Source organism: Varroa jacobsoni, unplaced genomic scaffold, assembly GCF_002532875.2.
Source record: "Varroa jacobsoni isolate VJ856 unplaced genomic scaffold, vjacob_1.0 scaffold_1155, whole genome shotgun sequence".
Lineage (NCBI taxonomy): Eukaryota > Metazoa > Arthropoda > Arachnida > Mesostigmata > Varroidae > Varroa > Varroa jacobsoni.
Window position 1 is genome coordinate 138,211 of NW_019214057.1, and position 23,094 is coordinate 161,304.

Sequence of the window (23,094 nt, forward strand, 5' to 3'; positions counted from 1 at the left end):
ATGAAAACCTGAATCAATGTTATCTTTTTAATGTGATGGGAGTTTACCGACGCACAATGGAGCTTACATTGTCCTTTAAGTTGTTCTATGAAGGATGAGGTACCAGTTAGTAAATGCACGGGATCATTATATGCGAATGCTTGTAACCTGTTCTTCAAGTAAGCTGGCTTTACCCTGGCGATGGTATCCGAAACATTGGGTTTTTACTACGGCTGTCCAACAGCGTACAACAAATTGGTGCGATTTTCGTACTAAATAGCACTAGAGCTATGGCAAGTAAAAGCAATCGTAGATAATTTTTTGATAATGCTGCAGCAAGCACTTTCGCTGTGGCTTATCGATGGGAGTATATCCATTGACAAGATATACAAAGTGTTATACAAAGATAAATAAATGGGCGATTCTCACGTTCTTCCGAGAAATCGCAGTATCTTGTTCTTGGCTAGCGTGTCTTCGTGTTTTAATTTATTCCTTTCGTCTTTTGCGCGTTGATCTCGAGTTCAAATTCTCTGGCATATGGTAATGGAATTGCCATAGTCTATGATATTGGTGGTTAGTGGTGGTCGCCTACGTACAAGGTGATCTTGACAGTGGGGCGGTAGCTGGGAGTTTGGCGACAAGGATAGCATTCAGAAGAAGCAAACTTCTGTCAGCTTCTCAGAAGAGCGAGTGGAACGAACGTGCGCCACCCGTGGCCTTCAACTGGAGAGACTCCGCTCATTTCAGCAAAGTTCGTCGGCCTCTACGAACCAAGCTCTTAGGAGGAACAACAATATGCATAATTATACTTACCTGTTCCACAAAAGAAAACTGGCTATAACATACGTGCAGAGTTACTAGAGCAAGTTAACCGTTAAGGCACTTATGAATCGCGCATAAAGTGGGACTTTTAGCGATTCATGGTGGAACTGGGACGGTCCTGAAGATTCTCTAGAGCTGTTACCGTCATCCTCACTGGCCGAGATCGAAAATTAAGGCATAATTATTTTATTTTTTGTATCCTGCTTCTTAATGAAACTCCAATTAATTCACAAATAACTTTATTGAAACTAGAACCTACAACTTTCACATATTGTTATATCTTTGTGTAATAAAATCATTAATCTCGTACCAAATTATGTCAAATAAAGAGTATGAGGCAAACGTACGTATAACCAAAAATCACTGTACAGAAAGTTTTTTAGAAAAGTCAACGTTATCTCACAAATCAGACAACATGTATTTTTACCACCATTATTAAAACAAACTATAATGTAATTTTTTTTTCACTTTGGTCAATCAACATGCAGGCTTGCCGAAATAAAGAAGACAGAGGGCAATGTGCTTTACAAGGACAAAAAATACGACCAAGCACTGCAATTATACACTGAAGCAGTCCAGCTGTGTCCAGATAATGCTACTCTATATAACAACAGGTGAGATAACTTCCATAGAGAATGTTGGAAAATGCTCACTGGTTACTTTTTATTATATTTATAGGCGCAACTAGACACTTTACCTATATTGAGTTATCGCGCTTATTACTACGTCTTTGGTATTTTACAGAACGCTGCCTATTTAGCTGTTATCTCATGAATAAGCTCAGGATTTTATTTAGTTTTCGATATTTACTTTGGCAGTAATTGTTCGGCAAAGAACAGGCTGTTTTGCAGCATACCGTCTTAAAATCACCGGAAGGCTTATTGAATTTAACGTGAGAAATGTTATATAAATAATTTAGATACTAGATTTATGTGTATTTGTTAAAAGCTGATCGACTGGCCTATATAATTCTAAAAGTTTTTGAATTTTCCATTTGTCGTAGGGCTGCGTGCCACCTAATGCTCAACCAATATCAAAAAGCTCTCAATGACTGTCAGGTACGTGCTCAGAATCATGTGCTGTGAATTTCCTGAAGATAACGTAAGCTATTCTCAAACGGATGGAATGGAACTTCTGTTTTAATATATGCTCACTTATATTCATTTCGATTCACAGGAGTCCTTAAAACGAGATTCGTCTAACATAAAGGCACTTATGCGCGAGGCTAAATGCCATCAGCTACTTGGAGACCCGACCGCTGCTTTTAGGTTTGTCATACCATATAGTCATATAGCGTAACAATTACTGCAAACGTAATCCCATAATAGTAATAAAATACTGAGAATCAGTAAATGAACGACGTCTCTATCAAACCATCATTATTAAATGCTCATAGATCAAGTAGTTTTATGATGAATCTTTCTACGTTCTGGAAACCTAAGTTATACTATAACTACGCTTCGGGTTTCGCACTCGTTCGGGTTCACATCACCTGAACAAAAACTATTTCAAGGAAATTTTTCATATACATCCTGCAGCTCTAACAATCATATTTACCAATATTCGACGCGACATTGATAAGTATCAGCTCGTTTAATTATCGCTTCAATAAATTCCGGTAGGATGAAATTTTAGGCTGATAGCAGTCCCGAGACGACGAAGGTTAAGAACGGCCGAAATATCTATAAGGTACTCGAAGTCTCAAAAAACAAACCGTCAAAGCTTATCTGAACAACCTGATTGGCTACCTATAATATTTTTTTGAGCCCTAAGTTTAGAACACAACAGCGAAGATGGGGCCCATCAGTCCAACATTTGAGACCATACGGCACTTAGTGAACTAATATTTCCTTTTCTGATAAAAAAATCCAGTAAACCTAGTATAAACCACACAAGTTTAATCAAACATTCCCATTGACGACCCCTTTTCGGTTTAACATATAGGACTAGCGAAGCAACCAAAATGAAACATTGAGACCGTTACCCAGACCTCAACGATGCCTACACAATAGGATTAAGACTCAGTACATTACATGCACAGGAGAGCTCGAATCAAGGTCATGTATGATCTGTGTGAAATCGTCATACGTAGGTGCTTGGGGGTATCCTAAAATTAAAAACAGCTGCAGAGTGATAAACCTTAGTTGTATGTGAATGTCAGAAAGAATTGTTAATTTATTCATACGAGTTACAGGCGGTATTAGTTAAATGTTCATTAGCCGATGACCTAGGTAAGGGTCTGAAAAAAGGTTTTAGCACCTAACCGCTTTTAACTAAGCATAACATTAAGAATGTTTCGAAAACGTACTTTATCGAAAAATCTCGCAGGGAGACTGGTCTAAAATTTGAACAAGTACACGAGTACAAGTATTTTAAATGATCTCTTCTTCCTTTTCACCAAATATAGTCAAATACTGAAAAACTATAATGGTCGGAGTAAACTATTAATTTTTGTATGAAAAAGGTGTATCAAGAATCATCATCATCATCATCACAATTTAATGAATTTTTGAACCCTTTATATATAAATCTCAATGGGTATTTTCCTTTCCTCATGTAAATCTTCTTTGCATTCCTCAAAACAAAGTTGCACATTTGCACAGAAAGTGGCCGTCGCAACGTATACGGTCGATTTTGAGCAAAGCATAAAGTTTATTTTCTTGACTTTCTGCTCAACGCGGAGAGATTGGACAATTAGCTGACCTATTTTTAAATTACGAAAATGGGGTTTGCTTCCCGTGATGATGAGTGTGTTCTTTGCTTCTTTTTTATACAGTATTTGACTGATTTTTCTAGCTGGAGGGCCTTAAAGTCGCATATCTCAGGTGATATGACTCGCATGGAGTCAGTGTTATTTAAAATCTGAGATAGATGTGCTAAAATTGTTGGAATTCCTGCATTCAGGCTCAAGATGGAGCACCTTAAATACGAGTAAAGTTTTCGCAAAAATTCGCTATATTTTACAGGCCATTGTGATAAATGCTGTCCAGGCCTTTAAAAAAAAATGTGTGTTGTTCATTATCAACACACAGGATCGCAAGAAACTGTCCAATTTTGGACAATTTCGATGTGAAAGTGCTCCTTTAGACTAACTGCAGAAAAGTTGATCAAAGTATTCCGCACGTTCAGCAAAATTGAGATGTGAGTAGCCATAATATCGCCAAATAATTAAAAATTTACAACCGAACACTTTTAAACCATTTGAAAAGAGTTCGATGTCTGGGTGCCATACAAACTGACGAACAGGAACCGTACTCCCATGGTTGACACGCTGTACCAATCATGTCATTTCGAAACCGGTCGATTCGGACCTCTACTAATACGATTACAACAGCCGGTATAGCACTTTTTCAGCTCAAGTACGGCATCTAAATTGGGACCAATTTCAGAGGGTCATTTGTCGTAATGGGCACGCTTTCCTTACGACACTCCTTTCCTTCCACTCCTCTAATATTAGTTCAGAGTCAGTTATTTTTATAATAAACTTGTCATAGCGAACTTCGCAACAGTTCTTCGTTTTCGAAATTTGAGCGAAGGTCAACTTTTATCAAGTGCTGGACAGGTTCCACCGACATTATGTTCTATTGGGCCATCCTAGATCGACAGTGTGTCGCATCGTAAATAAGTATGCGCCTGCAGAAGAAGCAGAACGAGCTTTTAGCACAGCACAATGAAAAACCCACGAGAGAGACAAATTAGTGCAGAGCCCAATTTGACGGCCGCTTTCGAAAAGTGCATTCCTATTGATCCTTTTGTTTTGGATCAGGGCATTAGAGAGGACTGATATAAGGGAGCGTACGACATCACGGACTGTCTACAAGGACATCAAGTACACGACATATGATATAAATGTAAGACAGATGCTAAAACAACAAAACCAAAAGACTGTATGAGTGTTTACTGCGCGATTCTCTCAAGCATGACGCAGTAAGATCGCTCAGCGTTCTGTATAACAATCATAGTGCTAACCTAATACTTAAAGTTGACGCTATTTTTTAGTGGTGGAATAATTCGCGATACATTTTTTTTTTATATTTGGGATGCACTCTTTGAATTATAAGACTGTTCGATATTAGATTGTCGCTCGAGCTTTTAGCAGGCTGGTTACAACGAGCCATAGAGAATCAGAAAGCTCTCGTGGTTTGCAAATATGTGTTCCTCCTGAAACTACAGCGGCGGAGCTTTTAACGAGAGTTTTACTAGCAGAAACACCGTAAGCCGTAATTCAAAAATGCCAAGAAGACCATTTCAAACTGGAAAATGAGTCTTGGAAGGTCCTCGCGAATGTGGATGACAACGAGTTGAGAGCTGTGGTTTAACCCATACCATTCTCAAGATAAAAAACTACAAGCTGAATTGCAATTGTTGCGTGATAAAACGTAAATATTCTATGATAATCGCTGACAATTACATCAGTAGACGGGTGCAACTGAACCGGTGAGATATCGTCCTAAAGCAAATGTACACCTGCAAAAGCTTATGGCGATTGTTTGGTGGCTTGACACCTTTGTCAAGACAAGTTTCACTTCAACTGCGTGAGCCGTGATTCGTCGATTGCTGCTGAAGTGTACTGTTCACAATTAAAAGAAATGATTAAAAAAAACTCTGCATTAAGCTAAGACCAGTGAAAACTACTTTCCTTGGATGACAACGTTCGATTTCACACCAGAGAGTTATGGCGGCAAAAATGCAAGACTTAAGAGGGATGCTCTCTGTCATTCACGATAATCTTCAGATATTGTTTCCACAAATTACCACTTTCCAAGAACTCACGACAGCTTAATAAAAAAAAAAAAAAAAAAAAAAACGGTACATTTTAGTGCTATGCCGAAGTTGCCTTTTAAGACTTCATCGGCTCTCGTATCCCGCAGTTCTACAGTAGCGGAATATATAAGCTGCCATCTAATTGGCAGAAGGTCAGAGACAGTAATGGTTCATGCCTCAACCAGGAGTAGAGCTAAGCCTGTGAAAAAAGTTCGAAAAATTCTGCTATGTGACGTTTTATATTGAGCGACCTAATATATATATGGCGCACTTATTCAAGGTGCAGTATACGTAAAGGGATGGATTATTTATAATAGGTCATCGTAGTAACTAATACTATTCTTGGTTGGTAGTGTCTGAGAAAAAAAAAAAATGTAATATTAGGTAATAGAATAGGAACCTTAGCAATAGCTTACGGCTGCATTTCTTTACAGATCTTTAGCTCGAGTGCGTTCACTGGAACCGAACCACACTGATGTAGCAAAAGAAACAAAAGCTGCTGAGAGTCTTCAGAACTATATCACCGAAGGCGATAAGGTACAATAAATTATCATCTGCATACTACTAACGTACATGATTAAGAATACTTAAGAATACAAACTTTTCAACTGGACGTTAATAAACTTCTTTACTAGAACCAAGCACACAGTTGTGAATCTTACACTTGAGTGGTCATTATTTGTGTAACTGCGCTGGTCGTGTTATCTTACCATCAATGCTGTTGCTTATTGCAGGCATATGCTAAAGGCGATTACCGTAAATGCGTTTACTGTATGGAACGCGCGCTTGTACAGTCCCCGGGCTGCCCTAAATTCAAATTACTGCGCGCAGAGTGCCTCGCCTATCTCATGCGGTAAATACAAAGATACATAATTTAAGCCATTCATGAAGTTATGTTAAAGCGTTTTGAGGTTAAGCACTTGATGTTGATATTAGTCTCAGCAAAGACATAAAAATTACAGTAATTTGTTGCATCAGCTTCGGACGTAGATCAGGTTCACAGCTTCGTTTGATAAGCATTTTAAGCATGGTCTGCAAGGAACATGCCGACTATCCATTTTAAAAATTTTAGGATTCGATGGTAACTAGACTTATTAAAATGATCTTGTTTTGTTGTAAGCACCATTAGCAAAAAGCATAAGCAAAATTTAATAATTATTATACACTAGCCTATGACGTTTGCTTTGATTAATGGCTTGCCTTTTTTAATTTGCAATGAGATAGCGTTATTTTTCGTGCGTCCGTCGCTTCCTGATACGGGCAATTGTCTTGCGTACCGTTCGTGGGTGGTAAGCTCTGCCCTAAAGGCTCGCTATGTACAAAAACGCAGCGAAACAAAGGGGCCTTTTGTGTTCTGTGAAGGTAATTTTGAAATCCTCCTCAGCTCCGCACCGGGTTCTGGTGCCCACGTCTCAAGCCTAGGAATAATGCTCTCATAGCAACACTTAGCTCAAATATAAGAATTACGCTTTACTTTTTTCTCGTACTATGATTATGCATTTTGTATCATCTCCTTGGTCAATACGATACTTTTTTCAACTTTGATCTAAAGTTTGATCTAAACTTAATAAGATATATTGCCGCATTCGCACTAACTGTGCGTTATGCTTGCATTACTTTAAATATCAGCACTGGCCCTTTTCAACACCTTCATAACCGCGTCGATAAGCGCCTCCCTTAGTTTACACAAAGACGTCGAACAACGCTGTCGTTCGGAAGTGGTTATGAGTATCCTCGTTTTTCTTGTTTAGTACCGTAAGTGTGTGGTAGAATTCTGGCGATTTCCATTATACCTAGTCCGTTTTCACCACTACCGGAAGCCCGCGCATTCCGTGATCAGTTTCGTCCTTTCAATATGTTGGATGGATGCGGATTTTGCTAGGTACATGAACAATCTATGACCTTTCATCTTACTTGTCTGAGCTCCCGACTGGCTTTTCTCCGGAGCTCCGCAACTTTGTCCTTGTTTGCGCCTCGGCCATGAGATCATTTGAATAAGCAATTGTTATTACCTGGGTAGCAATACTGCATCATACACCATAATTCATAGAAAGGACCCAAGGTCGAGCCCTAAAAGGTTCAGGTCCAATGGGAAAAATCGTCTCTCCGTAGACCTTCGATTTGTCTTGCTGGTTGCCCGGGATCAGAGAGATCAAGTACACTGACATTCGAGTAGGTAGGCACTACCCGCCAAGAAAGGTTATTAAAAGCGTTTTTCATATTCAAGAATATTGCGAGGAATAAATTTCTTGAGGCAACCACATTTTCGTGGCTATTATGAAAATTTCAACTTTTCGAAAAATCCCTTTAATTGCTAAAAACACAGGCCAATGTTTCTTCAAGTCGTACTGAATCAGAAAGAACTGGTCTTCGGAGAAGAATCCAGGCTTCTTTTCCAAAGTGGCTTTTATCCTTTTCCGAGGATACATAGTGGTCTGTTATGCCCATTTCCATTAGGAATAGGCACTACTTCTTCTGTTATGCACTCTATTGGAGATTGGCCCAGTCTGAAAATTCACTTGACCGCTGTGCCAAAGTGTCATTGTGATTATGGTCAGAATCTCGTCTGAACCCGACATGTAGCCCAACTTTATTTGCTCTTCCGCTTAAAGCGCCCCGTCTCGCGTCACATAAATACCTCTTTTTGAAATAGCGCGAGAAAATTGTGCCCAGTGGAATGGCTAATGAGTTGGGAATAGAGATTTGATTACTCTCTCCTTTTCATACAATAGCAGGTCTGCCTTATTGATCCACCCCGCTTTTCCTCTAATGTCCTTCTGTATGTTTTTTAAAAAATCCTTTCAACAAACAATCTTGGTAGCCGTGATATCTTTGCAATAAGCTATGTTCTTTTGCCTCTTAACGATCAAAACCGCCTGAAACACAGCTTGGTCGCCTCTAATCCTCTCATGCTTAAGCTTTCTTTAAACCAAAGTTGCAGTCTATTCGTTCCCTGACAATCCTTTCCCTTTATCAAAAGCTGAATTGCCACTTGGGTAGACTTTTGCTGATAATCAAGTTTTACATGCAATTGAAAAGATCTTTTTTGCCCTATCTTGCTTTGTTTGACTCACAAATTTACCTTTCGCTATCTATATGTATATCGGGCATAAAAATAGCATTATAAACACCTTTTTATTTTTTCTTAGTTAAAAGCATCTGTACGGCGTGCCCGACGAGGGCTACAGAATGAAGCATCCAAACTGCGGATTTTTGCTTATAAACACTGTCTAAACAAAGAAAGATTTTTTTTTGCATATACTATAAATGGCATTGTTGGCGATCATATTTATTCAGTGTAACTGCCATTTACTGCAATTACAGGTCCAACCTGGGGTCTAGATCACTCATAAACTCGGTTCAAATTTTACCATTTCAATTTTTTAAGCCCTTTCGCAACAAAGATCCCAATGAGTGATTGAAATCGTTATCTCAAGATTTGTTGAATTCTTGCTCAGTTATGCCTCGGACGCAGTAATTCAATGTAGGTGAACCTGGGCTGCACGACAGCCATATATGCTTATTGCTGTCATGTGCTCATATCCTTAAGCAACCTGTTAATATAAAGCCGTGTACCTAAACGATGTATAGCCTTCTATTAGATACTAGCTATCCACGGTCGCACTTGAATCTGCAGAAGAAGTAGGCAAACTTCTTTAGCGGTGAATCCGCCGTTCTAAAGAAGTACGTTGGCATGATGTCGCTTTGACTAGATATGACATTCGGAGCACGAACTTCGAATTTCGGAGACCAAAATATTGCTTTTACTCATAATAGACACATCTCATTGATCAGATCTCATTGGTCAGAGATCATGACCAAAATGGGGTTGATTTTTGAATTCATGATATCTTTTATCAGAAAACAGTTGAAAACGACCTGGTGCCTGGTTCTTGAAAGAACTATGGACTAAACATCATTGTTAAAAGCTCTTGGTTTTATTGGCCTCAGAGAGCACCTGTCTGATTTTTCCCACATGACGTACATTTTACGACTTCTTGAAGAATTTGTGACCTAATACGGCTACTCTCATAAAACGTCTGCGCTAACGATTTGATCGGAACAAAAGAGTAGTCAGAATTGCACTTTTAGGCAGCGTTAATTAATTCCGCTGTCTGAACTGCTTTTTTTTATTGCGGATTCTTGTTGTGGTCTTTCGGAACCTGTTATTGCGTCTTCTGCAGCCGCATGTATTTTTGTCAATATTTGCAAAACTATACGCTTGATACTATATACTTGAGGTAACACAAGAAGCTGACTATCTCGTTGACCCTTTGTCCAGTAGGAAAACATTGAATAAAAATTTTCTAAGATGCTGTTTTTCACCAGAATGAGTTCGTCGTTTTGTCCTGAAAAGAATCTGGTTCACCAAGAGTACTGGACAAATAGCCAGCCTGAGTTTACGAGCGTACGACTCAAAGATATTTTGCTAAATTCAAAAATAGAAGTTTTGACGTGGAAGACCTTGATTAGATTTTACAAATTTTTTTAGGCTCTCTTTAATCATTTTTGATAGCGATATATTCTTGGGCAAATTTATCGCCTGCAGAATAAATCTCCTGGATTACTACCGCAGCTTTTTTGCATTGCAACAAAAGGTGAAGTCCAGTAATCCTTGACAATATTTTTTTGCCACATGTTATATCCACGTTTAGATTTCGAGGAAGTACAATTTTTGTATCCTAAATAAAATGATGACAATAGCCTTGTAGAATAAAGATAAATAGTTCCATCGTACATAATACTTAATTATATCCGAATGAAAAAATCTTTACATTTATGTAATAACTTAATACAAAAACAGTCACATTTCTTGAATGGACTACCAAATTCCGTTCAAAATTTATAGAAAATGATTGGAAGTTATAGATATCATAGAGTTACAATACTCTTAAAGATATCTCGGGAATAATTTTCTTTTAGTTTGAAGTTCTTTTACACGAAGAAGTACAGGGTGCTCTTTTTAAATCCGGTTAAACTTTGGTGGGTTGTTTATTGTCGCGGGTATGCATTTATCTACCAGCCTTCGAACTAAAAAAAAATCAGCATTTATATAACAAGACAGCGAACTTGTCATGGCAATAAACAGTACGTCGTTTTCGCGATTTCAGCAAAGTTCAGCTCTTATCCAGTTTCTTCGCTCTGGGCGAGGCGTCAATAAAGTTAAACATTCTCTTTTGCCATTAACCGATAGGCTACGTTATTGCCACTTTTCTTGCGGCTTCTGAAAGATACGAGGAAAACTTAGGACAAACCGAAAGATCCCGAATATGTTCTTGATTAGAAGGGCTAAAGAATGCATTAGTTGAAGCTCAAAAACCCATTTTTGATATACCTGAGATTTTTATATAAAAATTAACAGCCGTTTGCAAAGAAGAAGATCAATTGCCACGTGAATGACCCAGGTAAGCTCAAGTACTTAGTGTTTTCAAGACTTTTGCACCTAATTACTTTTTTTTGTGGCCTGCTATCAGCCCGAAGCCTATTTTTTCTTTTTTTTTTTTGCAAGGAAGCGTTCATGAGCAACACTGAAACAAGGGCACACCTATCATATCGCTGCACGCAAATCTTCATTTAGATATCTCTTTTTATTCTAAGAAATAACTTACAAGAAGAACTCCGGACTTAGACGCAGCATCTTATATATATATATATATATATATTAGCTCCGGCCGCTTTTTAAACTGAAAATTAAGCTTATGAAAATAGTCCTGGTGCATTCTTGCAAAACACGCATATTTTTTCTTCACCTTTAGCTATTTCTTTTGCATAAATCAATTATCAGAATCAGCCCTTGCATACACCACAAAAGGCGTGCCTCCGAAGTGGGTTTTGCTTGACTTAATTGTGTCTTCTTCAACAGATGTTACGGTTAGAAAACGTCATGGTAACCAATAAGATGCGTGAAATCCTCTTTTTAAACGTCCACTGGATTTTTGCATTATACTATTAGTGTTCAATGTGCGTCCTGCAAGATACGGTATTTCTTTAAAATTAGTTTTTTTCTTGTAACGCGCGTAAATGTCCACGTATTCAAACATAAGTGTCCAAAAGCGAATGTCACACGTTTCGGAATGGGAAAAAGACCAAGGACGAAACACGGACAGTTTATAGTGAAATCTTTTGTCTTTAACAGAATCCCTGAATATGTGAAAAAAGTTTCCTTGAGCAATTTGCAGTCTACTAATCCACACCCCAGAAAAAAATCAATACTCGATGTCCTATATAGGGTTATTTTAAGTCCTTAAAGCAACTTTATTATATAAAGACCTAAACAATGCTACTGAACTCTTTTGGCTGTTTCCACTAATCCTTGAAATAACTTCTTCGGTAAACAGACAAGACAAGAACTTCGGCAACAAGAACTTGAGCTCCGCCAGAGTCTAGTCGAGGTGGGTCTTGATAGACCTATCAAGGACTTCTCCACCAGGCCCATTTAACGGCATGGTAATCACATGTCATGGTAATTACTTTATAACGCCGAAATTTGGATCAGTGATATCCTCACGTTCATGGTTACCATAGTGACGCGTTCAAAAAGATTTTTTCCTGAAATATCCCCAAAGAACTTTAAAGTAGTAAATCCTTAGGTTCCATGACTGCCTGCAATTTAACGTCATTTAGCCAACGATTTGGTTTCAAATATACCATATACTATAAAAATAGCGATTTCGCTTACTTCCGTTTCTAGTTGCCCTGTAGATGCTTTCTTTCCAGCTTTGGTACTATTTTTGTTTGAAACTGGGTAGAAACTCTTTAAAATTTAAAAAGTTAAATTTTTATTAAAAGTGTATCCTATGCGTTGGAGAACGGCTTCTTCAAACGGAACATTTTAAATTTAAAAAAGTAAACGGTATTACAGGGTTTTAGTTTTTAACTAAAAACCATAAAATGATTTAACTTAGTTTTCGCGGCATTTTGGCCCATGCTTTGACGAACGTCTTGGCATAATTTTCCGGGGATGTGTTACATTAACTATAGCTGCAGCCAATAGCCTTTTCATGTTCAATAAACTAGTTACAACAATGTATAAAAATTTTTTTCTTAAATTGCTTTGGGTTATATTCGTCAGTAAATATTTATTTGGCTTTCTATGACATCGTAACTTAATTCCAAGGTTGTATAATTTTTATTAATTTAAATTCCTTTAAGTTTAAACTTTATTGAGTATCTTTTGTGTTACTTCATGAAATAGTAATAAAGATAGTTTTCTGGGAGAAAAGGAAGTTAACCATAAAAAAAGAAAGTTAATCATAGATTTAACTAGCGAATTAAGCCAGCTTAAGATGTTTATAATTGTATGCATGGTTATCAGCAACATTTATGTTATCTTTTATGGAGATCGATGTTACTACGAATACTATAGTAACAGAATTTCTTCTTTTTGTAGTTGCTTTAATGCGCAAAGATTTCGAGTATGTCAAGAAGCGGGGGGGGGGGGGGTCTGTCACTGGCACAATAATGTCACAGCGGTTTCTGATCTTATAGTGGAGCAAATGAGAGTTTTTTTTGTAATAGTTTTCTTGCTTTTCATCCTTCCATAGGAGGGTTTGCTGAACTCAGATCAAGTAAACAAGCCGTATCTATGCGCCGTAACTGCCATAACAAACCCCCCGTCATGGTGCTATGATGCCATGAGATGTTCCAGGTTTGAGATCTAACGTAGACACTTTGTGTCGGGCTTAACCAGTCGTCTGAAGCAATCTTTAGTAAAACTACCGGACGTAAAAAAGTTTATCCACTGAGTGATTTTATTCGTATATCGTCGTATATTCGTGTCTCGTATAGTGATTTTTTCAAGTGATTTTTGATTCAAGTTACGTAACACTTTGTATGGGCATGCGTAGCGCTCACATTAACAACATCCATGTCAATCTCGGGCGGGTCACGAAGTTGTCCTTTTTTGAAATTATGTAGTAAATGGCTACGTAATAGCAATATTTATATTCTATTACATTGTGGTCGCAGTGACTGTAACAGGTTTTGCAACCATTTCGTATGCTGTATTTACAGTGTTTGGTTATTTAAGGAATTTCTGCATGCAAACCGTTTCTATCTCCATATACATTTTGAGCAACGCATTCTTTTTATGAGAATCAATTAAGAACAACAAAGTAACTTTTGTGTGCTTCGTTCGTAGAAGGCATAAGCGTATTAAGGTGAAATTCGAATCGCCCTTCTAAATTGTTCTGAGAGGTTTTAAGTAAAAAGTATAGTATCATTCTTTTTAGCTCACTGTCGTAAGACAAAATGAATACTCAAAGATTATATGAGCATACTAATATCCGATGTTTAGTTTAGATCATCAATTGTTCATGCAGCTTGTGAACGTCGTACAGACAATGCGTGCATGTACTGATTTTTTTTTCGAAGCTGCAATCTTTTAGTACCATCACTGTCACTGAAAGCCTATAGCGTGTTAATATATCACTGTATACCCGTCTTGGTGCGATTTGGTAGATGTGCAATTTTCTAAAACAATACAATTTTTATTGGGATACACAGATTTAATATTAAGAAAAAGGGTGCCCATAGAATTAATCTATTGGGAAAGATATTTCAGTATTAAAATGATTTCAAGCAACTGCATGCTCGGTTCAATTTTTCTACTGAAATTTCAGGCTACTAGAGGCGAGGGATGTTGCGCTGGATTTAATTCGGCTTGATAATTCAAACGCGGACGCGTATTTTGTTCGTGGTCTAGTACTTTACTACGAAGATAACGTTGATAAAGCCTTACAACATTTCCAGCAAGTTATGCGATTAGCTCCTGACCACTCAAAAGCTGCGCGGGCCTTCAAGGTATGCACAAATAAAACAATTGTGCATTGTATCAGGGCTGGTACCAATCAGCTGAACCCGCTCAAACATGAAGAACGAAAACCAATAGTAAATGCTAACAAAATTTACAAAGAACTATATTTGCGGGTAATCCTTGAACGAGAGCTCATAAATTCTGATTGTAATTAGTGTTTAATTTCATTTTTAGCGAAGTTTTTGAGGCTTTTTATTCGATTCTATTTTATTATTATTTAGAAACGAGGCTAACCTCACTAAAGAATTGCTGATGAATGTGTGCTAAAAAATTAATTTCTTAAAATAAATGTAATTAATTAATGAAGTTGTTGGCTTTCCAATGTAATTGTAGATTTCTGTTCGCAGCAATGCAAGAATCTTCGCGCAGAAAAAGAAAGGGGTAATGAACTATTTTCGAAAGGATCGTTTCAAGATGCCCACGCGGTCTACACTGCAGCTCTTGCCATCGATCCTTTGAACAAGTCTACCAATGCTAAGGTACAAGTCCTAATTGATATGATGCCTGTTCGTTGGAGTGCTCGAAATGTTGCTTAGCCGTTTCGTAGTATTACAAAAGTTTTCCCTAAGAGCATTATATTTGTGATTAAAATGTAGCTATTTATCCGTTTACTTAGATTGTTCAACACGCATGCATCACACTATAATATAGGATTTACAAACTTATTTATTGAACCACATTGAAATGATTCGTATTAACTAAACTAACTCTTTCATGTGAATTTACCTGGCTTATTGACTGGAGGTACGAAATGTTAAAATTTAAACTCAACAAGTGCATTCTAGCTATTTTTTTTTATATTTTCTCAAATGGAGAAGTACAAGAGCTATGCTTTTCTTTACTTCTCTAGCATTATTCCTTTCCGTTTGCTGCAGGAGCTTCTTAGTTCTTTTTTTCACGTAAAGAGCCGATATTTGAACAATAGGAGCGGTCACACTTACTTTCGTTCACAGGCAACAGGTGCTGGCAAGAGGCCTTTTTTTTTGTGAAGAAGGGGCCTTCTCAAGTGAAACAGGTGTGCGAATGCGGAGAAAGGATAAGTAGATAAACAGACACAAAAGTAAAATATATAGACTGTGAGGCCTGTTATTATTACTATTATATGGTCTTTTTTTTTATTTTTAATGTTACTGTTTTCTATTTTATACAAAACACCATTGTTCATTATTTCTGTGCAATTAAAACGCTCTTAGATCTACAGTTAATTCTTAACCTGCTGTTCCAAATATGTTAATCTTGCCAAGCGTGTAGGCTAAGATTTGTAATTTTTACTAATGGATGTGAAAACTATATCTACTCCGAATGCCAGTCATTGATAAATATTGTTCAGGCCGTGGACAGTACTGCATAAATTTACATAATTTTTGGAATGTGATATACACATATATATATTGAGTTGTTGACAAATTGCCTTATTAAAGCTAAAGTAGAAACAAGTATTTTTTTTTATATTTTTAATATTGCTAAACTATATATGCGCCATTTAATCGATGACTTTTAGCCATTTTTGTAGTAACATCATAATCCGATCATTATGGAGTTTCTGTGGTTTCTGGGCGAAAAATTGTGGCAAACGCTTTTTGCTTTCCTCCATTAAAATTAAACTAAATGTATTAAAGAAGTTTGCAGAGAACATAACAGTCTATTCGGCGAATGCACTAAATTTCCCATCTAAGTTCTCTTAATATTTGTTAATACCACGCCTTTTTATGGGCCTAGAATGTATTTGAGCCTTCATTGTACTAAAATTCTGCAAATAGTAAATTTTCGCAGAAATTCCAGATTCTGTAAATTCTGTACAAAGGTGTCCCAAAAAATTCAACACATCTGCTATTGAATTTTAGCTTGCGAATGATGCCGAGGCTACCCGGCGCGAATCAATTACCTAAGACACGTGACTTTAAAGCATTTAGCTAGAAAATACCTTTTCGATAACCCAATATATATTTCTATCAATTCCTTCCTTACTCAAATTAAAAAAGATTTTCTTGTCACAAATTTTATATTATATACACCAATTTGATTGACAATACTGCTTATTCCAGATATTACATTTTAATTTGCGAACACCTGTATGTTACGAATGCAGAAGAACAAGATAGAAAAAAAAATTGCTGCTCTTCTCGTGTTTTGTTACGATGTATATTAGCTTTTAGCTGCTGGACTAACCAGTTATGGAACACGCTAAAATATTGAAAAAGGAGATGTCTGTCGGTACTTCCTACCGTTAAAGAAAGGATGCTAACGATTTAGCGGGCAAAGCTGTGCTATTTTGTCTATCTTACTGCTGCACGTTTTGTCATATGGATGTGGTTGACTCGCAGTAACGGTTTTTTCCGGAGTGATCAAAGAATCCGCGTTGATTGTCACTGCTGTTTTTGCAGACGCACTGAATTAACAATGAAAAAAAAAAACGAAAATGCCGTGAAATTCTGATTTGCCGCGAGAAGAAGTTCATATGCCTCATCGCTTACATGTGAACAAAAAACATCAGATGTTGTTGCACAGTGCCAGGGGTACACCTTGTGTTACATACTAAATCTTGACTTAAGAATGTCCTTAGGCTCTGTAGAAACAAAATAATTATCTGTACATGTAGATTATAAAAAATCTAAACCTTCAAGGAGTGACGTGGTATTGATAGCGAAATACACAATATAATCATGTGATTATAAAAAGAGAAGGGGCTTGAGGAATCATACCGTGAATTTTAAGGGCTATTCTGCAAGATTTCTCTGTTTTATACCAAAGTTCTATACCTTTATGGACATACGAAGCTCCTTTGAGTTTATGCTTTTTTTTTTATGAGTTCGTGTTCTTTGCAAGTTGTGTCGTACTGATCAGGCAGACTGCGAGAAATTTACTTTAAAGCATCGGATCTGCAAATCGTTTGTCAGGAAATTCTTTGTTTGCCTACATTCAAGTGAAGTTATCGGGTTAAAGACAGTTAGCTATTTATCTCCGTGCGTAGAGTAAATAAGAATCTTTGTATTGATAACTCCTCGAATATAAAATTCAAAGTGCACACTATCCGGGAAAAATGCAACGTCCATTTTAGTCATATATACCGAAATATATACATAAATACACAAATTCTAAATACATTTTAGTATATCTACTTAATAAATAATTTATAGCTAATCATTTATATAGATAAATTTGCTTGATACAACCAGTGTTTTTCTTGTTTGTCAAGTGTAATAGTCTTAAAACTAAATGCAATATTGACCATAGAAAAGTCAGTTCTTGTTTTTAGCCGCTGAGTATTATATAAGGCGAAACCTTTATACAGCCGCATTGTTACTAATCTTGTTCCGATTTATCGTGTTGTTTGTAGTAGTAAGCGTATAGCAACCACTGGGCAAAGGCCTTGGTATGAAGGTCTTGGCTGAACAGGGTCAGGGAATGGCAGTAACACCACCATTATCTATCTATCAAAGGCTATTCTGCTCTGACGATTTTAAAAAAGCCCGCGCGTTCTTATGGTCGCAAATTAACCTTTTAGACTACACTTGAACCTGTCGGTTTGATTAGCGACTAATCAGAGAACCAGGTTTCCCATGCTAGCTATCTAAGCTACAGGTGGTAGGAAACGTTTTAGCAGGTCACCGAATTACGTCAGTTTAAAACAGTGTTGCATGCTATTCTTGTAGGGTTGTAGCTGTGCTGTTTTGCCTAACATATCCTTCTAAACAAATTTATTTACTCATCAAGCAAATATTAGCCATGCAATCAAAGTATTATGGTTAACTTATTAGATGTTATCGCTTTAGTATATTGTAGACGATAAGTTCTGTTCGAACGTCTACACAAATCTCGATGAATAAATAAAGGTGCTCCTCGAGCCCTTCCTGTTACGAATTTATCTGCTTCCATTCGCCACTTCTCAGTTGGTACGGAACACACGCAACTGGATTCTGTCGGACCCCATCAGCTGTGAAGCGTGCTTTCGATCATTAACCAACGATCGTTACGATGTTGATGTCTCACACTTTTAATTGCGGCATTGTTTTTTATTCCACGTACATTAATTGACACTTTAGACCTTCTGCTCTGAAGGACAGCCTTCCGCTTTCTTCGGTTACCTAATTTTTACGTGGACTCACACATACACACGCATTTTACGCGAATACAGACACGCACACATTCACATACGTGTAACCGTTGTAAACGGTCAGAACTGATCGGATGTAGGTTTTAAAGCGACGAATTTGAATAACATTTAGCTTAGAACTATAATACTTTGCTATCCTGTATGTTGTCTGCAAAAGCCCTCATAATAACATGAGTTGAACACAATGTATTCTTCATCGACTAAATATCATGTATAAATGTCAAGCTTTTATTGATCTATTTTATCTACTATTTGTAATTTCAGTTGCACTGTAATCGTGCACAATGCTGTTTACGTCTTGATCGTCATAATGATGCCTTAGCAGATTTTAACAAGGCCATCGAACTTGACGCTTACTATACAAGAGCCTACATCCGACGCGCCCAGTGGTAAGATAAACTTTTGCCACGTAGCTTATTTACTTCATTTCACTTGAAATCTCTCCAAAGTTCGTAATCATATGCTGACAGAATTCGATAACCCGTACGCGCTCAAGGCATATTAATAAAAGTTCCAACGTATGTGCCATTGAGTTTTATTGTGAAATATGAAATTCCAGTTATCAAGATATGGAAATGTACGAGGAAGCTGTACGCGACCTAGAACACGTTTACCAACAAGATAAATCTCGTGATAATAAACGGCTGCTTGACAATGCCAAGGTAACATACTTTAGCTGCGATCAAATATTCACTAGTACTCCTTGTTATTTATATGCAAAAATTTGCTACTTTTTAAAAAAGCAACTTAGTATTAGAACTTGATACATAGAGATATTGCAATTACATTGCAAAGGTGATATGTATTGAATTAATGATTCTGATGGAGGCTCTTCGTGCAATTTTCGTACATTTTGTGCACACGTATGTCGATCGTAATCTATGTTTCAAAACTGAAAATAGAAGATTGGCGATTCAAGATTTGGATCGGAGTTTGATATTCTCTGAGCTAATCGTCTGTTTGTTCTATATTTACACAATTTTAAAATACATTCAAGTATCTATGTCCATTTCTATAGAAAGAAAAAAGCGTGGAAGGTTACTTTTAAAAACATCAACTAGGCGAATCCAAGCTTGAAAGGAGGCTTTAAAGTTTCAAAAAATAGCAGGAATGACCTTATACATTGACATTTAATGCATGTAAAGAGTTAAAAACTGTTTGTTTATATAAAGAACTAACAAATTTCTGCGTTGGTGCTAGCTCGAATTGCGGAAGTCGAAGCGTAAGGACTATTATAAGATCCTTGGAATCAGCAAAAACGCCAGCCAGGATGATATCAAGAAAGCATACAAAAAGGCAGCTCTCAAGTATGTTTTAAAATGAGACTACTTCCTGCCTAATGTCCCAGTGTCTCTATTTATTTGTTTACGTTGCCCATTACCAACCCATTGTTTTTTTTGCACTGTATTTCATATTTTGTTTATTATATTATAATATACATTAGTACAACAACAATTTCTTTAAATAAAATTTAATAGAATGCCCGATACATATTTCACGAGCTTTTCGTTTACTTAAGGCATGCCACCGCATAACATATTTTCATTTTAACCTGTGATCACAAATAGAAAATTTGTTTCTAGCCCCAGTGAAATTCGTAGACGAAACACTAAACGTTCTTCCGATGGACATCATATCAACAGGGCGAATTTCGCCAGGGAAAAATTAAAGATGAGCAAATGTTTCGTATTAAAAAGTAAATAAAAAGGCAGGGTAGCAAAGTATTTTCTTAATTTTATTATCTTCAATGCGCATCTGCTTAGTTTTGTGTGTAAATTGCAATTTAGCGAAAATGCCGTGTTCAGTTTTTAGATATCTGTCTTCATGTCGGTTTAAAACGCGATGTCCTTGACTTGGCCAAGAACGTCGCGACAATATGATGACAATATGTTGCTACAATATGATTTCTTTATGTTACACTATGTTAATGACGGTTGACGAAGGATTTTATGGCAAAATTTTCAATTTCGAAATGGTCAGGTTTACCTGCCGCATTGTACATTCAAACATGGTGCCTCTATAAAAGGTTCCAGATTTAGTGGTTATCTTTGATCTACTAAAGTCTGTAAATTTTATACAGACTATTACTAAATACAAGATTATTATTAATAGAAACCTAAAATAATGGAATTCGTGTATCAATGATGCCAGATCTATATCCATTATATCAGTAGATCCTAGTATGAAACCAAGACTTCGACTACCTATCAAATAGATTGAGTATATAAGAAGGGTAAGAAAAAATGATTAATCATATAGTAAGAACTAACTACTAATACCGTTTTTGGTGGGTTTAAAGGGAAATTTAAAGCTATAAGTTTCTTTAAAACCCTTCATTATTTGCTTTAACTCTGCGATGACTGGGAGGAGCGCGCTGGTGTGACAATCATGAACTTAGGGGGCCGATTCCAGTTAGGGCTTAGCGATTATTTGAGGTATTTCAGTTCTCTATGCACTTACGTTTGACCAACATAAATGTTATTACACTTTGCACCTATATGATATAACAAACCGGTCACTATCGTTTCATAAGCATCATTGCACATTGCGGGGTACTAATGCTGAGAAGTTTGAGGTCTAAATGTTGGCATTTTCAATCTACTGTTCAGATTTGATAAAGTAGGCAGAGGGCTCAGATAGAACTTTATATGGATTTCAATAGAAAAGTTATGCCCTTCACCCCAGACAGTTATACTGAAGGATGTGATACAGAAAAATGACAACATCTAAGCTTAAGGCAGAACTTGTGCTGAAAAACCAGTAAGCCTCATCTTAAATATTGAACTGATGAGTGCCACCAGGCCTATATGTGTAAATAATCTGACGATAGGTTAGATAGAAGCACGAGGCCAAAAAGAACTGGTGTATCCGTCTACAGTAAAGACTGATCCGAGAAGGATGCGGACAGAGGGGTTTCTGCTACCGTTTCAGAACAGCTAAGACTATAACCTAAGAAATGTACGGGTTTCAATTCGTGAGGCTAAATTTGCTAAGATTCGATAGCGATGAGTTGATTTTAAGTAACGCGTGAAAAGTACAGATGTTTGGATAATAAGAACGGTGAAGACGTTCCGAGATGCAAGAGATGATTACCATACATCAAAAAGGGAACTCGGCCCAAAACGGTTTCCTGCTTAACAGCCTTTGTAAAGATGTGCGAAACTAACCTGGGAAAATCTACCTACTCAACGATTTTTGTTTATATTACGATGATGATAATAACTATTGGCTGTTTTGTTACATACGTGATACTAAGACCTATTAAGTTTCAAAACAAACTTTCTGTCCGCCAGCAGCCATATAACAAACTGTCGTGTCTTTGAATCGTAGGCATCACCCAGATAGACACGCTCATGCTTCTGAAAGTGAGAAACGTGACCAAGAAAAAAAGTTCAAGGAATTAGGCGAGGCCTACGGAATACTGTCGGATCCCCGAAAGAAGTCACGTTATGACAACGGAGCCGACATGGACGATGATGTTTGCGATGGAGGACATGGCTTTACTCCTAATGTAGACCCCTTCCAGGTACCATTTTTACCAGAATACTTTTATTTTAGTTTTACTCGGCGACAACTTCAACCGCTATTATTCTAGATTCAAAGTAGCGTTTGTGGGATCAACACAGTTTTTAATTGTTTATGTAAGCTCATATCACCGTTCACATTATAATTTCTTTTTTTCTGAGATTTGCTGCATTTTTTTGTGCAACAATTTTATTGTGGATTGAAAATGTATCTTTTTATTGTAAATGACATTATTTTATTGGCTTACGTATCTTTGCGATCCTTTATAATCATATGCAGTACTCCTACGACTAAGTGAAGCAACATTATAAAAAATTAAGCGCAGGCTTCGTAGGATTCTAGACCAGGTCACCGGTTCTTCCAAAGTGATTTCTTCTAGGGCTTTTAACATCGAATTCGGGTATGGTTCGTCTATTACATTACTAAAACGGGAGGTGCGTTAGTAACGCGAACCGCTCTGGAGCTATTTGTTTGAAATAGAGGCTGGTTGCACATTAGCCGTAAAGTAGAAAATACCTTGATCGAGTAATAATTGGACAGCGAACGGTGTAAGCAGCAACATGTAGCAGCGTTCGCCATTTTCTCAAAGCGAGAGAAATAAAAAAAGATCAGAGAATGAATCGGCAAAACGGGCACCGGGCAAAAGACACGGCTTTATTTTGCCTTTCAAATACCCTATAAATACAACGAGTTGTAACAAGCTGATGCTTCACTTTTATGTGAAATGTGAGTTTGCGCTATATTTTTATTGATTATCTTATATGATGCTTTCAAAGCGTCATTTTGTGATTTTTAACTATCTTTGTTTTACTGCAGGATATGTTTAGAAATTTATGACAACTATGCATATACAACATCATCTAGAAACATTAAGATCTAAGCGAACACAGAAGTAGCTAGATACTGCTACAGTCCTAAAACACCTGTCATGTTGTGAAAGTTGTTTGAGTAAAAAGTTGCCGGCTTTACTAAATCGGTCGGAAGCTCTATTCATGGAACTAAAGTGGTGCTACAGGCCTTGTTGACCGCGTTCGTCTACTTCGCTGAAGCAGTGACGTGTTTAGTCCACTATTGA

At 37.1% G+C, this 23,094-nt stretch overlaps 1 protein-coding gene across 1 annotated transcript in view; it reads left to right on the top strand.

Annotated features, from left to right (window-relative positions):
• The window catches only part of LOC111267190 (Tetratricopeptide repeat protein 2), a 38,486-nt gene that overhangs the window by 11,352 nt on the left and 4,040 nt on the right, over positions 1–23,094 (top strand). Inside the window, exons 3-13 of the mRNA XM_022845269.2 lie at positions 1,290–1,415; positions 1,805–1,859; positions 1,978–2,069; positions 6,000–6,102; positions 6,300–6,418; positions 14,187–14,367; positions 14,728–14,859; positions 18,759–18,883; positions 19,054–19,156; positions 19,695–19,801; positions 21,825–22,020. Coding sequence (XP_022701004.1) covers positions 1,290–1,415; positions 1,805–1,859; positions 1,978–2,069; positions 6,000–6,102; positions 6,300–6,418; positions 14,187–14,367; positions 14,728–14,859; positions 18,759–18,883; positions 19,054–19,156; positions 19,695–19,801; positions 21,825–22,020 — 1,339 coding nt within the window. The remainder of the gene's footprint in view (positions 1–1,289; positions 1,416–1,804; positions 1,860–1,977; positions 2,070–5,999; positions 6,103–6,299; positions 6,419–14,186; positions 14,368–14,727; positions 14,860–18,758; positions 18,884–19,053; positions 19,157–19,694; positions 19,802–21,824; positions 22,021–23,094) is intronic.